The sequence below is a fragment of the Meles meles genome, chromosome 15 (assembly GCF_922984935.1).
Source record: "Meles meles chromosome 15, mMelMel3.1 paternal haplotype, whole genome shotgun sequence".
NCBI lineage: Eukaryota > Metazoa > Chordata > Mammalia > Carnivora > Mustelidae > Meles > Meles meles.
The window spans coordinates 36,795,546-36,808,905 of record NC_060080.1 but is presented as its reverse complement, the minus strand read 5'-3'; the positions used below and the strand labels follow the sequence as shown (position 1 = coordinate 36,808,905).

Genomic DNA, 13,360 nt, shown 5'->3' with positions numbered 1-13,360 from the left:
GGCTATGGGTAGGCTCTAAGAGGGCACCACGCGGGGTCCTACACTGGTAAAGTGAATCCATGTCAGTTTCCAGCCTGTGATATTGTATTAGTTTCCTAAGATGCTATCCTTTGGCAGAAACTAGGTAAAGGGTACGTGGGAGTTTCTCCATATTATTTTTTTATTAGAAACAGCATAAGAATCTAAAGTTATCCCAAAAATTTTATTTAAAAAATCCAACTATGTTTAGTATCTTCTATCGGGGAAGAGGGAAAAGCTGTAGCACGTGTTTTATTTCCGGTCATTCATACTCTGCCAGTCTTTCCACCTACACGATCCTCTCTGATCCCTGGCAGGGACTACCACTGCCCCCAGCTAGTAATGAGGAGCCTGAAGTTCATAGGTGCTAAGCAACTTGTGCAGATCATCACGGGTGGGAAGGGATTTCTCCCGGTCCCCGTCTCACCCACCCTCGTTTCACCAGCACCATTCAGGCTCCAGCTCCCAAGCCCCTGCTTGTGGTTGGTTTTGAGGGCTGGACACAACAGGGCTCCGGTGTGCCTGGTGCCAGGCAAGGGCAGGGATGGGGTGATGGGTGGTGAGCCTGGAAGGTCAGCGGGTGCTGCTAAGATGGTCTCAGCCTGCTTTAAAACTGGCTACAACCAGCCCTGAGCAGCATTACCAGACCTATCTAGAGTTATTCTTTTGGTATTGAAGAAATGCCTCAGTTGAGATCTAAGAAAGGTTTTTCTCTACTCTAATAACAATTTGGCAATATCCGATGAGAATACGTATTCCTCTTACCTACAACCTACAACCCACAACTCAGCATTTCCATCGCTAAGGACTCAAACATGTTCATGGTGAGACACACACACACACACACACACACAAGGTTATGGCTATCTTAACTTGGGTAGTGGTTTTGACACATATTTGTCAGAACTCATCAAACTCAACATTTAAAATCTGTGCGTTTTATTAGAGCAAATTAAATCTCCCTAAGGAAAAGATTAAAAACAAGAATGCTCATGGATGTGGGGAACAAAGGCCAAAGAAAAAATTAAATGTCCTTACTACTTACAGCCCATTGACAAGTCCTTAGAACAGGCAGTGACTTTCCTCTGGGAGCTCAGCCTTGATGTTGACACTTGGCTAAGGGCAAAAGGCAATCTTAGCCTGACCCCCCAGGATCCTGTGAGTCTACTTTAAACAAATGGAAATTCCTTTGGAAACTTCCTTTGTTTCTACCCCAAGATATACTTTGGCTGTCATCCCACAAGCCTACAACCCACTGATACTCATCTGAAGGGTCTCTCATGACTGAGGTTTTTACTAAACAGCAATAAAAGACGTTTTCCTAACAACAGTGAGCCCCCTCAGGGTCCTGGAAACCTTGTTCCCAAAATACCTGGGAAGCTTGTGCTGTCCCTAACCCCCTCACAATTTGAAAGTAGAGAATGGATCACTCCTCAGGACCTCAGTGCAACTCTTCTTGCCCAGGGATCCTGACCCTGTGCTTTACTAAGACCAGTTTTTCACCGAAGACATCTCAAGAATGCTTTCTTGACTGTCTGCTCCGAACCCCATTTCCACACCAGCAACATTGTTTGTAAAAGAAAAACACAGAAAAGTCTAAATGCCCAATAGAAGGAGCCCGGATAAATAAACTATGGTGTATCCACATAGGTGCCTTATGAAGATAAGTATACCAGAGCAACACTGTTCAACCCAGATGAGTCTAGGAAACTTCAACACAGAATGAGAAAGCAAGCTGCAAGAAAGCACACTATTCATATAACATTTTATCACAAGTGCATAGCAACAGCTGCTGGTGTCCTGTTCAATGCTCAGTCTTCCTCTTCCTACAAATGGGACCTGATCTCATTCAGGGAGTCACTTGCTAACACACTTGATTTGTCACTCTTCCTTACAGCTTGGTACAGCCAAGGAAACTCAAGCAGAAGTCAACAGCTTGGGGCTTTGCATAAAGCTATCACCTTCTTATGGCCTAAAAAGGGCAGACTCAGCTGGTAGGAAACTGGCTGTCTATTGTCCTTCCCAATTCCTTCTTCTTGGAATGCAAATGAAACGCCCAGAGATGCAGCATCCATTTGGAGGTGATAAGCTCTAAAACTAAAAACATGTAGTATATGTCATCACACTACAGATGACAGAATAAAGAGCCAGGCCCCTGACCACATCATGGGGCCTCTGTCCCAAGCCCAGCCTACCTACCCTCAGACTGCCTGTTGCAGGAGAGAAACACCTTCCTTTTGGCTGAGCCACTGAAGTGAGGTTTTCTGTTACATGCAACCAAAAGGAGACCCTACCTGCCATGGTGTCAAACAACACTGTGAAGTGTCACCAATACAATTATGTGTTGTCAAAGGGTAAACAGATGCGTGAGAATGAAAACACCTAGTGTTGGGGGAGTGATTTTCTCTGGAGGAGGTGAGACAAGGAGAGGAGACTGGAGTGGGGAGCAATGGGGGGCCTCAATGGGAGAAGGTGTGAGGTATCCCAGTCCTCCTCAAGAGTCAGACGCATTGCATTGGTGGGGTGTCACCAGAAGTGAGCTCAGAACGGCTTGGACTCCTGGTGGTTTGGGTTGTACCCTAAAGACTGAGTCCATGTGTCCTGGGTGGGGCGTGGGTTTCTGTATTTTGACAGCTTCCTAGCTGTTTGTCCTTGTCCTCCTAGCCAATATGCTTATGAGCTTTACATCCTACAATTCACATTATAAAATACTTATTTAATTTCCAAATATAAAATTACATCATGATACTAAATGAACAGACTTTTAAAAAAATTTTTTATTAACACATAATTTTTTATAACATATGTGTTATAACACATAACACATTACCTAGTTTCACACATAACACATTTTAATAACACATTATTAGCCCCAGGGGTACAGGTCTGTGAATCGTCAGGTTTACACACTTCACAGCAGTCACCATAGCACATACCTTCCCCAATGTCCATAATCCAACCACCCTCTCCCTACCCTCCTTCCCCCAGCAACCCTCAGTTTGTTTTGTGAGATTAAGAGTCTCTTATGGTTTGTCATGAACAGACTTTTTTATTTTTTTTTTATTTTTTTTTTTAAGATTTTATTTATTTATTTGACACAGAGAGATCACAAGTAGGCAGAGAGGCAGGCAGAGAGAGAGAGGAGGAAGCAGGGTCCCTGCGGAGCAGAGAGCCCGATGTGGGGCTCGATCCCAGGACCCTGAGATCATGACCTGAGCCGAAGGCAGCGGCTTAATCCACTGAGCCACCCAGGCGCCCCTGAACAGACTTTTTTAAATGATATAATTCCCCCCTGGACCCTGGGGATTCTGCTGTGCACCCTGTGGAGACATGCTCTACTCTGTCCAGCCTTTCTAGAAAGACTATATAATCATCTCCATGTCTTCCAGAACCCAAGAGTCCATACTCCCTGCAGATTTGATCATAAGAAGCCATAATTTGTTTGGGCAGGTCCAGTATTCTCAGAAATACACATCTGCGTAGCTGGAGGGGCTACCTGACGGGGGCACAGACAGCTCAGGCGTCAGGGAATGGCAGCCGCCCACAGGACAGAACCCACTGGTATGACTCATTTTTTAAGAAAGACTCTGTGTTGCCTCTGGCGCCATTTCTAGGCTGATGCCTGAGGACACTCACAGCCAGAGTCAGGATGGGGCTGGGAGGTTCATTCACCCTCCTGCTAAGGCACTGTGTCTGGAACCACACATAGAACATGTCCCCACCCCACCTCTCCTCTTCAGACAGAATCTGTTTTCTGCCCAGAAGGGGAGCCAGAATCACCCATCTGTCCTTCCATTTGAAAGGTGGGGATGTGGAGTTTCCAAAACGGGGCCACCATACCCCAGGTGTCCTTGCAAGTTAGTATCAAAACTGAGATGAGAACATCTCTCTCTAGATTCCCAGAGGTTATATTTTTCAACGAATGCTTTAGACAGAATGCTCAATCTAATGAGCTTCCTTTTTTTTTTTTTTTTTGCCCCCAAACTTTCAAAGAGCATTGTTTTCATCAACAAATCTTCAGATCATGAGGCAGAATTGTAAAAAGGCTCAAGGGCGGGTTTCACTTCCTGTGTGGAGGCAGCCTGCCCTGTACTAGAGCCAGTGGAAAACCAGCCCCCCAAACAGGCAGCACTTGGGAGCCCATGAATATTTATGACTTCACTGTGCATTCACTAAGTACTGCGGGGACCGAAAACAACTTCCAGCAACTTGGAATCCATGTTCTAATATTCTCCACTAAGACAGCTTGTTCTGACTTGTTAAAAAAAAAAAAAAAAAAAAAGATACCATTTTCAAAAACCATAATGAGGCCAGTCTACTCAGGAGCTAGAACAAGCCCTAAAGCTTAAAATAGCAAAACAATCGCCTCTCCAAGATAAACAAGGCTTTCCTTTGTGTGTCTAATGAGAGGCAAGACCACAGTGAAGGCAGATTCTAAGACGTTTACTGTCCCCGAATGTTGAGGTAAATGGAGCTCTGCCACCCCTCCAAAAAAGCAGATTATACAAAAAGAGATTGTCAGATGCCAACCTGAGACCTATGTCCTGAGGGCGAGCCCCCTTACCGAGTGAGCTAGAGCAGGACACCAACAGTTGAAGATCAGATCTGGCTGGGGCGTTGCTTGGCTCACTCTACAGGCGCCAGACAGCACCTTTGAAGGAACCGACTGAGAAATATCCAGAAGACACAGTAATGACTGTGTCACAGGAGCATAGCATTTGCTGTCATGAAAGTCTATAAATTGAGATGAAATGAAATGGGTTTTCTTCAAGCGTAAGTTTCTCCAACATTGGTAAGTTTTTGGTGTAAAACTTCTGTAAGATTTTGGTCCAAACATAACATCAACATGTGTCCCCTCTCTCTCCTTCTCTCTCCCCGGCTGGTCCTCCCCAACCACCCCCAAGACGCATGGAAAATCCATTTTACCATTAAGTGAGAGAACTCTGTAGGTTTTTCTATGACATGTATAAGACATAATCACCCTTTCTCCATTTATCAATTTTTTAAAAAGATTTTATTAATTTATTTGACAGAGAGACAGCACACGCACACAAGCACACAAGTAGAGGGCGGCAGAGGGAGAGGGAGAAGCGGGCTCCTCATTGAGCAGAGAACCCATGAGGGGCTCGATCCCATAACCCTGGGATCTTGACCTGAGCTGAAGGCAGCCACTTAACAAAAGGGGCCACCCAGGTGCCCCATTTATCACTCCGAAACACCACAAATTTGGGGGGCCTGGGTGGCTCAGTCAGTTAAGCATCTGCCTTAGACTCAGGTGATCTCAGGGTCCTGGGATGGAGCCCCCGCATGGGGCTCTCTGCTCAGCAGGGAGTCTGCTTCTCCCATATTCTCTCTCTCTCTCTCTCTCCTCTCTTTCAAGAGCTCTATCACTCAAGTAAATAAATAAAACACCAGAAATAGGGCTTCCCCAGCAGGTCACGGCCAGAGATCCTAATGGAATTCTCAACCCCGGCCAGGAGGCATTTTCAGCCCTCAGCTAGAGGCAGAAGGACTAAAACACAGGTGAAGAGACAGAGTAAGTTATTTCCCAGTCGGGGGTCAGCACATGCAGGGAGTAGATGATGTGGAGAAGTCAGGGCTTCCCTCAGGGTACCTGGGTGCTGGCTCACACCTGCCACCAAACAGGAAGTGTCTGGGAGCCTGGAGTGCCTCGGGAGCTCCGGGCGGGTTCCCTATGCTCACCCGCCACCCGCAGGCACACACACTCAGACCATCCACAGTTAATCTAAGAGACAAAGCCTCATTTTGTGTCCTCCCGGCAGCCAGAGGGCTGCACTGGGGAAACCTAGTTTCAGCAGATAAAAAGGGAAAGGGATTATCTGGATGCTTTACATTCAAAACCAAGAAAACCAAAACAAACGCCACAACAACAACAAACCACACCCACTCTGGAGTAGTGTTCTGTGGGAAAAGTTGAGCAGGAACTGGACTGCATTTTTATACCTTCCTGAGAGGCACATGACAGGAAGCTATTCCCGTAGTATGTTAAGCCTGAAGTCAACAAGCGAAGGTAATGGGGTGAAGGGGGTGGGGGGAGAGGTGGCAAGGCAAGCCCTGCCTCACCGGACAAGCCACAAGTGACAGGCGTTAGGTTTTGCAAGCAAGGACGAGGAACAAAGCCCTAAAACGCAGCGATGAGGGGGTGGCCCACATCTCTGTTCTTGTATTTCAGGCTGCAACTCAGGATACATTTCAGTGGGAAAAGAACCTTACCCCCCAATGCTTTTTGTCTGGGAGAAACATTACCCAAAGTTTGAGTTCAGAAGAATGGAGAGCCAAAAGCAATGATGGCTAATATTTTTGGAGCATTTTCCACGTGCCCTTAGCTCATTTCATCCTCCTACCAGTTCTGTGACTAGTGAAGAGACCCACAGTACCAGAGAGGAAACTGAGGTCCCGAGTTACCCATGGCCCTCAGGGCTCCCCAAAGATCAGCCAGCGGGGCGGGAGCCCGGCTTGCTGCCTACCCTGCCCCCACCCCACCTTAACATTTCCATCCCAGTCCCAAGAAACTCCTGTGGTGAACCTGCTTTTTTCCCATTTCTATAATCATTAACCTCCTGCTGAGATGCAAACCAACCCAGAGCCATGCAGTTTCGGTAATACCAAACCAGTGACAATGGGCCAAAGGCAAGGCACTCAGGGTCACAACTAACAGGATATCATGCAACCCACCTCTGGCAGGGAGCTGCTATCCTGTGTTAACATGAAAAATCAGCTTTTGACCTTTTTTTCCCCCCTCTAGCTGGAAAGGTTAAGAAAATATAAAATGTTAATATTGTTTTATTGGGTTAATATAGTCCAAAAATTGATCTTCTTTCAATGCCCTAAGTTTCCTAGTAACAAAATCACTTTGTCATCACAGCAAAATATAAGATTGTTTTCTATCCACCAAGTCCCAAGCACAAGGACATGGGAGCTGCAGCAATTCTCTGTCTGGGCGAGCCAGCAGGAGCAGACAAGGGGGAGAGGCACTTGATGAGACCCACAGCGGCCTGGCTCTCTGACACCAGCCAGATACTCACTGAGCATTGACGTGGATGAAAGCACTGTGCCATCTCACCGTCAGGTAGTGAAAAGTGTTCTTGGGAAATTAAATTCAATGGAGAGAGAGAGAGTAGGTATGTGTTGTGTAACTCTGGTTGGGGTGGGAGTGAGGGAGGGCCTCTTCTAAGACATCTGAGCTGAAACCCAAGAAGAAGCCAGCATGCAGAGATCTTGGGGAAAAGATTCCATTCGGAGGGAACATCCACTGCAAATGTGGGAGACAGATGGAGCAGCATGAACATTAGAACAGGGGGAAGTGGGGCAAAGGAAGTGGGAAGGCTCTTCACATCCCTGCAGACCCTGGGAGGAGTGGGAAGCTGCTGGAGAATTTTAAAGAAGGGGACAACACAAACACAATCCAATTCATCTCTCTCATTTCATTCTGGGTATTATGTAGGAAGCCGCGGTTACACACGTGTTCATTTATAGGTAAGGGGAATCAATATCCTGGCTCAGCTTTTCTACCTGGTAACATGTTCCCAATTCACGGGGAACTAAAGATTCAACCTGTTCATAACCAGCTCTGACAGGTAACTTACTGGCCCCGCTCCTCTGATTATCTGGAAATTATTTCTAAAAATAAAATTGAGAAGTTATTATTAATTTTAAACATATCTGTGTTCCAGTCATCACTTTCAAAAAAGGGGATCAGAATGACTTCTTAAAAACTATTTATTTTTAAAATGTGTCCTGCTTACTTCTAAAAAGCATTTGAGCCCATTGTCATAAAGCCTGCAAACAGAGGGAAGACTTAAAGTTCTCTGGGGGGAAAATATTTACAATACATTGTAATATGGGTTCCTGCATGCCATAAGCTTGGAAGGGAGATGCTAATGTTGAAGGGTTTTAACCTTTAACTTTTAAACAATTGGTTCTAAGGATTGAGTTCAGCTGCATGTACTGATTCATGATGGGCTGAGTCCTTCACTTTTATCCACTTTTCTATTTTTCCTCCTCTATCCTCTCCCGGGCCCTCTAGACAGCCAGCCTTTGCCTGGTTTCCCTGCTCACTGGCTCCCCCATCCAGAGACTGAGCAGAAAGGACCTATTGGGAAGTCTGATGACCATGGTTCAGCAGTTTCAGTTCTCTGTGTGCGTGTGTTTCTTCATGGGATGGTGTTTGTGTGTATGCGTCTGTGTGTGTGTTGGGGAGGGGGGAGTCCGGGGTTAAAGAGATATGTAAATTTTAATTATTTATCCATTCCCCTCCATTGCATATATACACATCCTTCACCTTGTCCCTCTTTCTCTCTCCCACTTTCACTAAAATCTTAATTAAAACTGGACAAAGGGTCTAATTTTGATTTTTAGTCTCTACCATAGCATTCTTACTTCTGTTCTAATTCTGCCACTGAGAATCCCAACCTTTGAACTTTCACAAGGTAAGATATAACACTGTCAGACACCTCACTGATAAATTCAAGATAAAATCCTGAAGGTAGGGTGCCTGGGTGGCTTATTTAATTAAGGGTTGGACTCTATTTTGGCTCCGGTCATGATCTCAGCGTCGTGAGATAGAGCCCTGCATCAGGGTGGACATGGAGTCTGCTTAAGATTCTCTCTCTCCGGCACCTGGGTGACCCAGTCAATTAAGCATCTCCGTTCAGCTCAGGTCAGAATCCCAAAGTAATAGGATTGAGCCCTGCATCAGGCTCCTTGCTCAGTGGGGAGTCTGCTTCTCCCTCTGCCTCTCCCCTTGCTCATGCTCTCTCCCTTTCTCTCTCAAATAAACTTAAAAAAAAAAAAAATTCTCTCTCTCCTCCCTCTGCCCCACTCGCAGCTCTCTCTCTCTTTCTCTTATTAACAAAAAAAGGCAAAAGGTAGAAGAAAAACTGGAGAAATTTTTCATTTTTTCCTGGTTGGTGGGTTTAGCAGACCTTTTAGGATTACCTGACTAAAGCTAACTGTCTGCTACAAAAGGTTTTTGATAATTGGTTTTTAAAAGTTTAGAGAAACACACCATTTTAAAATATCTTATAAGTACCAAAACTGTCGTTTCTGTTGCTTTTCCCATAATCTTCACCACATTCATGATACCTCCAAGACTATTTATGGTCAGTCCTGAGTCGTAACAAAATAGAACAGATTTGCAGCAGATTATGAAAAATGGGACCTGGCAGAAATGCTGAAGATTTTTTAGGGTTTGGTGGGGGTGGAGAATGGAATTGTTTTGGTTCTTTGATTGGTTTGGCTTTTGATGTTTGCTTCCAATTGCTATGTGGCCCCAAATTATAAATTGCATATGTAATTTAATGTGTAACAAGAGGGTTCACTGCTTAAGAATTTATTATTTGAGCAACTGAGCTTTCAATGAAAATCTCAAAGGAAAACATTTAAGTAAATTGCTTAACTATAAATTGAACTTTCCAAGTATCCTTAAAAATCCTTTCCAAGTATCCTTAAAAATCCAAGTATCCTTTGACTGGGGGCGCCTGGGTAGCTCAGTGGGTTAAAGCCTCTGCCTTCGGCTCAGGTCATGATCTCAGGTCCTGGGATAGAGTCCCGCATCGGACTCTCTGCTCAGCAGGGAGACTGCTTCTCCCTGCCTCTCTGCCTACCTGTGATCTTTGTCAAATAAATAAACAAAATCCTTAAAAAAAAAATCTGTGACCGTTATTAGGTAAAAGCTATTCAGTCATGTTCATAGTCAAAAGAGACAAAAACCACATGCTGAATGGAAATAGAAAACTTTTAACTAAGAATGTATTTATTCAAAATACCACCCCCCATTTCTTTTTCTTTTTTTGCAAAACCTGGTTAGGTTTCTCCCAGCTTCCTCAAGAAATGCATCAGCGATCAAATTTTTAATTTGTTACTTAGCCTCCAAACAGGTTGTTGATGCAGAATGGAACCCTCCTTACCTGGCCTCCACTTAGCAATCTAGAACCTTATATTGGAATGTGGCCGAATCGGGACAAACCTAGACGCTGTCCAAGCACATTAAATTCTGTTCAGCAATAACAGGGGTTAAAAGAATGCTTCCCCTAAGTTCAGGGTCTCCACACTCCCAGGGTGTCCTTGCAAAGAAGTACTAACATTACCTATAAGGACCCAGTGGGAGCAGAATGGACCGCTGTTCCTCCCTGGCGGACTCCCGTCCTTGGTCGATCGCAGCACCAGGAATATGATCCCAACTCCCCCAGGCTGCTAGTCTCCCTCGGGAGACAGGGCCCGCGGCTCCCAGAACTACTGCCAGAGCCGGGGTCCAACCACGCAACGGTGTCTAGGGGAAAGTTTTCAGCGCATTCCCGACCAGATCTGCGACCAACATTCCCCTGGAGCGAAAACTTCGGGACCTGCAGCGGGTCGGGCCGAGCTCGATTTCCTCCTCTGCGGTAAAGGGGAGCCCTCGGTGCCGACCCATACCTGACTCCACCGGGACACGCACCCACGACCCATATTGGGTGCTCTGTCAGTGGGTTGCTGGGGTCCCTGCGCTCCACTCTCTGGCACTCCTGGGGCGTGCGGAGGTGTCTGCAAACTTGCCCAGCAGCTCGGCCGTGCGGAGGTGTCTGCAAACTTGCCCAGCAGCCCGGCGCGCCCCCGTTGGCGCGCACCCTTCCCGGAGCTCCCAGGCGCCAGCCCCCGGCCCTCAGCGCCTGGCCCTGGGCCCCGCGCACTCACCTCCGCTCCAGAACGCGGGGAGGAAGAACCACAGCAGTAGCGGCAGCAGGGCCCGCCCCATCCCGGGGCTGCGCGTCTGGGAATTCTCTCCCGATCGAGGGACAGACAGACGTTCTAAACCTGGCCCGTCCCGGATCCAGCGCGCGACCAAAGAAGCCCAACACCGCCGGCAGGACAGCTAACCTCGAAGTGCCCGGCCGAGCCGCGGGCAGGAGGTGCCTAGGGACGAAAGGGGCGGGCCGGGGGCCGAGTCCGAGCGGACCCGAGCCAGTTGGGGTGGGGAGGGGGCGGGAAGGAGGGCGGGCGGAGAGGCGGGCAGCCAAGGGGAAGGAAGGGGACCGGGCTGGACAGTAGGGGCGGGCAGGGGCGGGCCATGGGCCGAGCCTGGGCGGCCCGGGATGGGGGGCGGGAGTGGAGAGAAAGGGAGGGGACTGAAAAAGAGGGGAGGGGCGGCCGGAGGTGAGGAGGAGAAAGAGCCTGGGCCTCTGGGCGGGCCCGGAGTCCAACACTTGTGGGTGGGAGAGAGAGAGCAAGAGGGGAAAATGTTGGAGGGGAGTGGAAGGCCCCCGAGGCCTTAGCAAGACCCAAGAGGAGGGTGCAGCACCTTGGGGCCGCGGCGATCCCGCAGTCCAGACGTGCAAGACACAGAAAACCCTGGCGGCGACGTTCCCAGAGGCGAAAGCGACGGTGGCACCGCTTTCCACTGAGCGCCGTCCCCTGGGTACCTGGCGGGAGGTATGAGACTCGGCCCTGGCGTCGAGGAGCGCACTGCCTCCGGGACGAATCCTTCACTGCGCCCCCGTGAGGAGTCAAAGAGAGATGAGGCTCAGGAAAGGAGATGAACATCAAGGGAAAAGTGCACAGCAGGAGTGGAAAAGCAGCTGGAAGCTATGAAGTGTGGAGGGGCCAAGAGGGAAGGCTCAGAGAAAGTTCATTCTAAAAGAGTTCTAAGCCACGTTTACTAATAATTGCAACAGGAGCTTACGCTTACATATTTTCTTAAAGGAATCATTTTTAGGATTATCTTATGTTTAAAGATTTGTTTTTTTTGAGAGAGGGCGAGGGGCAGGAGGAGCGGGAAGAGAGAATCTTAAGCAGATTCAGAGCCTCATGGCTCCATCCCATGGGCCTGCTGAGATCACCACCTGAGCTGAAACCAAGAGTGGGAGGCTTAATTGTGTCACCCAGGTACCCCGAGTTATTTTTAACAACGTGAGCCAGATCATTGTCATTTCTCTGCTCAAAACTCTTCAGTGTTTCCTGCTTTCTTGCTGCGAAATGGCCCAAGGCCTACAAAGTCCTAGGGGACCTGGTCGCCTCTCCCCTCTGGCCTCATCTCCTTGCTCCAGTTCTATTTATGCTGGTTTGCTATCAAACAGTCCCTGAACCTTGGGCCGACTGGCCTCTTTGGATAGATTTGGCTGTAAAGAGACAACAAATCCAAATGGATTTAGGCGGCTGGTTATACTGGCAGCAAAAGCAAAATCAGCATGGTGTCAGCTCCTTGTGTCCCCAGCCCCATAGGAGGACACCAAAACAGAGAGGCCAGATGTACACACTTGAGCAGTGGGGGGCTCTAGAGCATCCGACTGTAAACTATTGCCAAGCAGTTGTATGGACTTCCACTGGGGCCTGCAGCTGTATCCTTCAGGGGAGGGGGAGGCATGGAGGGAAGGAGATGAAAAGTCCTGTGCTCAGCTAGAACTATGGAGAAGAAAGAAAAACAGGCTTGCCACAACATCCCTGCCTTCCAAGAGCTGCTCACCAGGCTTCCCTGCTCTTGTTCCAGGAGGAATCATACAGCCATCTATCAAGACTTGGGTAACGCTGCAGTCAAGCCCTGCCTACAGGCCTATGTGGAAATGTGCAGGGTCACCAGGGCATCTCAGCAGGGTCGTTCTAGAATTTTCCTACTGTGGTTCATATACAGTAGACACTCTGCCAGCGCAGGATTAGCACCACGCTCTAACCAACTGAGCTAACCGGCCGGCTGCCAGCGCAGGATATTACACCGGCTGTTTGCTCAGAATGCTCTTCCTCCAGACTCACACCCTCTTGGTTAACTCTACTCCTTCAAGTTTGCTCAAACCTCTCTTTCTTCGTGAGGACTACCTTGCATATAGCATTCCAATATCTATTTCTGTGTGACATATCACCCCAAAGATAGTGGGGATAAAACAACAGCCATTATATTAGAGTCATGGATTCTGTGGGTCAGAGATTTGGACAGAGTACACGGAAGATAGTTTATCCGTGCTCTCCCGTCTCTGCTGGGATTTTAGCCTCAAGTGGCTGGGGACTAGAATCATCTAGAACAGGGGTCAGCAAACCAACAGCCTGCCAACCTATCACCTGTTTTTACAAGTAAGGGTTCTTGGAATACAGCCATTTGTGCTGCTTTTGTACTATGACAGCAGAGTTGAGTAGTTATGACAGAGATCATATGACCTTGTGATCCGGCCCTTTAAGAAAAACTTGGCCAACCTCTGATCTAAGGGCTTGTGCTGGGACTTGAGCTGGGATGACCTGAAGACTAAGGCCACAGAGCAGAGCACTTAATGAGGCTTCTCTGTGGTGGCCTCAGTGTAGTTGGGAGTCTTGCATGGTGGTTTGGGCCACCAAGAGCAGGCATTCGCTCTGGTGAACAAGG

General features: G+C 47.8%; 1 protein-coding gene across 1 annotated transcript in view; it reads right to left on the bottom strand.

Annotated features, from left to right (window-relative positions):
- The window catches only part of MERTK (MER proto-oncogene, tyrosine kinase), a 115,020-nt gene extending 104,132 nt beyond the window's left edge, over positions 1–10,888 (bottom strand). The window contains exon 1 of the mRNA XM_045979440.1: positions 10,711–10,888. Coding sequence (XP_045835396.1) covers positions 10,711–10,771 — 61 coding nt within the window. The 5' untranslated portion in view covers positions 10,772–10,888. The remainder of the gene's footprint in view (positions 1–10,710) is intronic.
- Between the last annotated feature and the right edge of the window lie 2,472 nt (positions 10,889–13,360).